At 45.2% G+C, this 3,820-nt stretch overlaps 1 protein-coding gene across 1 annotated transcript; it reads right to left on the reverse strand.

Moving 5' to 3' along the window:
- Positions 1-2,833: 2,833 nt before the first annotated feature.
- On the reverse strand, positions 2,834-3,772 carry LOC147819689 (NACHT, LRR and PYD domains-containing protein 1-like). The gene is made up of 3 exons (XM_087171950.1): positions 3,493-3,772; positions 3,138-3,403; positions 2,834-2,989 (listed from the first exon to the last, which is right to left on the reverse strand). The coding sequence occupies exons 1-3, from the start codon at positions 3,668-3,670 to the stop codon at positions 2,849-2,851; spliced, it is 585 nt and encodes a 194-aa protein (XP_087028076.1). The 5' UTR covers positions 3,671-3,772; the 3' UTR covers positions 2,834-2,848.
- Positions 3,773-3,820: the final 48 nt, after the last annotated feature.

A 3,820-nucleotide genomic window follows, 5' to 3' on the forward strand; every position in this document is an offset into this window, starting at 1 on the left:
GAAGTCCAGTATTGTAGTGAGAAACCAGATCATCAGGGGTGGACAGGTTGTGGATGTCAGGGAGGCAGAAGGAGTGGATACTTGATGTGAGAGTGGCAGGGGTGATGTTCTTTATATTCCGGAACGAAATGAGGCGTGGGGTTTTAGAAAATGGAAAGAGTGAGTTTCACTGTAAATGAGAGGAGAAAGTGGTCAGTTATGGGGAGTTCATCAGCTGTAAGTTCAAGGGGGTGACACCAGAGCAGCAAATTAAATCCAGATTGTGTCCTTTGGAGTGTGTGGGAATAGTGGTATGCTGCTGACATCCAAAAACCTCTCTAAACAGGATGTGAAGTCTTTGGTGAGAGGTAGATTGATTATGTTCATGTGGATATTGAAATCACCCACCAGTATTATATTTGGTGAGAGAGAGGATAAATGAGAGAGGAAAGCAGCAAATTCATTTAAAAAGTCACTATTCGGTTTGGGGGGGCGGTAGACAGTAGCAATGATGGTTGGAGTGGGACCAGAGAGCTCGCAGACAGTGGATTCAAACTAGCTGGAGACGTGCACAGACACCGGCGAGACTTTCCACTTGTCTCGGTAAATTATCGCGAGACCTCCTCCCCGACCGGAGCCATGGGGTTGACAGACGTAAACAAATCCACTAGGAGTGGATTCAACCAGTTGGGAGAAGTCGTTGGGCTGTTGCCATGTCTCGGTTAAACAAAGAAAGTCCAGCTTACGGTCTGTGATGATGTCCTGGATGAGATGTCCCTTGCTTGTCAGTGAGCGGATGTTTAGCAGAGCGAAGTTGAGTGAGGTCTTGTCGCAGTGGTGTTGGCTGAGGAGGCTAGGCGGGTCAACACACTGTGGTCGACAACCCGGCTGGTGGAGCGTGGAGGGCGTCGAGAGCTGGACCAGATGGACTTTATTGTTGTTGAGATGTCACAGTGGAACTTCCGGCGGGACCCTCGGTGAATGTATCTCCGGGGCCGGAAGGTGATGTCCGGGTGAAGGTGGAGTGCCCCAGGCGCAGGTCCAGGCAGGTGACAGCGCAGCCGGAGCAGGTCAGTGGCCGAGTACTGGAGCATCACCAACACTGGCAGGTGGACGGGCAGTAGAAAGAGCCAGACACATACGGACAAGATGTATGTCCTACCGTCTCAGGCAGTGTTCATCAGATAAACGTCAAGTGAGGCTCAAGCCGGAACAGAACAGGTGAGCTAACGGGAGGCTAGTTAAGACTCACACGGACGTAGTGCCAGTAAATCGTAGAAATATTCCAAATGAAGGCAATTACAAGGTCCGATTAGGTTTATAAAAAGTATAAAATAAGTCAGAACTTCTGAAAAGTTGAAAAAACAATATTAAAAGTTAAAAAGTTAGGTTACCGGCGAGCAGCGGCAGCAAGTTGCGCCAGCGTTCACTCTTGTTGCCATAACGAATAGCGGGGCCAGACCTGTAATCGTAAATGTCTGTGACCGATTGAGTGATCATTATTTCATTATTGGTCACCTGAATGCCATGTGACTGAGTTTGAGTTTCCTCATTGGCTGTTTTTCTTTCAAAATGAATCGGTGCAAGTGGTTTCTATTAGCGGGAAGTTTACAGCCTGCAGTGTTGCCAACTTAGAGCATTAGTCGCTAGATTTAGAAACTTTTTGGCTCGACTTTTTCACATCAAGGACACCTAAAATGACACTATTTAGAACATGGACCCCAAATTGATAAGATTTTGTCCCAGGACGGCCCATCTGATAAGTAAGTGTTTGAACCCATGACCGAAATAGTGATACATTCTGTCATTGTGTTACTTATGGATGTAATTACTTTGAAAATAAATTATTCTCCTTTTTGCTGGGGAACCCCCTCAAGGACCCTTTGGGATCCCCAGACCCCACTTTGAGAACCACTGGTTTACAGGCTATTCAGATCTGCTAGTTTCTTTAGCTTAGCATTTACAGATAACTTCTCTCTCTCCCTCTCTCTCTCCTGCTCGGTATGGTACATGTAATAAATGCATTTTATTTGCCGTAATGGAGCCGCTTGTTGTTTTACAGCCATTTGTGTTGCTCTCATCAACCCAGTTTCCAGCTGCAGCCCACAGCTGTTGGACACTAAAAGCTCAAAAACCCCACTGTACATTACCTGCTCAGCATCAAACAGCAGACAGACAAACTTATTTTTTCTCATCAGTTGGTGGAGACCAAAACAGCTAAAAAGAAAATTGGATACTGAGCCTACCTGCGTGAAGTCGATAACTACAACACAACTACAACATGACTACACAGAATTATCATATTATAAAGTTGATATAGAAAACATGTTAGCAAAGAGTTGCTTTTTTACACACAACAACACTGATGTTGCGAGTTGTGTTTGCATCCACCTGATGAATCTCAGTCCAGTGTTCCCTCTCTTATAGCTCTGGTTTTGGTCTCCACCTGCTCCACTATGTTCACCAGCTGACTGTCTGTCTGCTCTTTGCTGCTGACCAGGTGGTGGACAGTGGCGTTTTACAGCTTTTTAGCTTACAACAACTGCTGCTGCTGCTGCTGCTGGAAACAAGGTTGACAAGTGGAGTGTTGTCACCTTCAAAACCAAAAATAATAACCCAAAACAAGTTAAACAGCTGAGGGAAATTGCAGAGTTGGGTGATATTTCTCCTGTGGGTTTGTCTCTGAAACCCCTCCACAGGAATCCTTTGTTAGTTTAAAAACCATTGGTGCATTTCAGTACATTATTGCATATTGGGATATTGTGTGTGAGTGCACACAGGAACTACACTAAACTATCTAATCAGAAAAGCATTTGCCAAGAATTTCATATAATACTCAGGATACTTGTTTCATTTACTTCATCAACTACTAACAGACAATTGTATTTGACATACTCACCGGAGGTACTATATAGGCCTCAGGACAGTCCAGACTGTACGTTTGGCCTCTAATGAGGTGACAGAAGGAAGGAGCCACAATGTACTCAGCTTCGTCCAGTTGCCCTTTCACCTTCAGGAGCGTTGGAACATTTTTGTTAGACAGTGGCTTCATTATCCCAATTATATTAATTCAATTATAGCATAACCAACTCACAGGAACTATATATAGAGAGGAGTGATGTGTCACTGACTGATAAAGTAATTACTAAAGCTTTTACCTCCTGCACCGGGACGTCATCTGGCAGCAGAAACACATTGAGTTTTCGGCTTTGTCTTTTGTATGTTGGTTGGCGAAACAGCAGAACTTGGCCCCTTATTGGTTTCCCGATGTTTAGAAACCTTTTAATGAAATCCCATACCAAGCCAAAGGCAGAGAGGTGAGGGATGTCCACAATCACATGGGTGTCTGTTATTTCCCGCGGCTTAAGGATGCTCATTCCATCAACACTGATGTGGACAACAGACAGGGCCTCAGAGAGCGATGCTGTGAACACAAAGAGCCGTCAGCACCACGAAAAACTCCTTCTACTCTGTGGTTTTACCTAATTATTTCTCATTACTGTGCATATTTACCAAGTTGTGTTTCACAGTGTGGGAAGTGCAGCTGAGAGACAGCATCCTCAGAACACTTGATGTCAAACAGCAGACCTGCAGCCGTCTTTCCAGCTGAGCGGAGGAGCTCCTCATCCCAGCGGACGACCTTGTATGTCAGCTTCCCCGCCCCAGTCATCGTAAACGCCAGTTTAGTCATATCACACAGGAACACACCTGGACATGGGCCCCGGAACCTGTATGACGGAGAAATGAAGCTTATCGTAGATTCAATCAGGAAGACTATCTTTACGCCTCATTTTCATTCACAACCGTTTCTCTTTCTCATATTTCGCCACGATCTCAATCA

Source organism: Seriola lalandi, unplaced genomic scaffold (genome assembly GCF_002814215.2).
Source record: "Seriola lalandi dorsalis isolate HSWRI2012SDOR001 ecotype SW California unplaced genomic scaffold, Sedor1 jcf7180002050490, whole genome shotgun sequence".
In the NCBI taxonomy this organism is placed as follows: domain Eukaryota; kingdom Metazoa; phylum Chordata; class Actinopteri; order Carangiformes; family Carangidae; genus Seriola; species Seriola lalandi.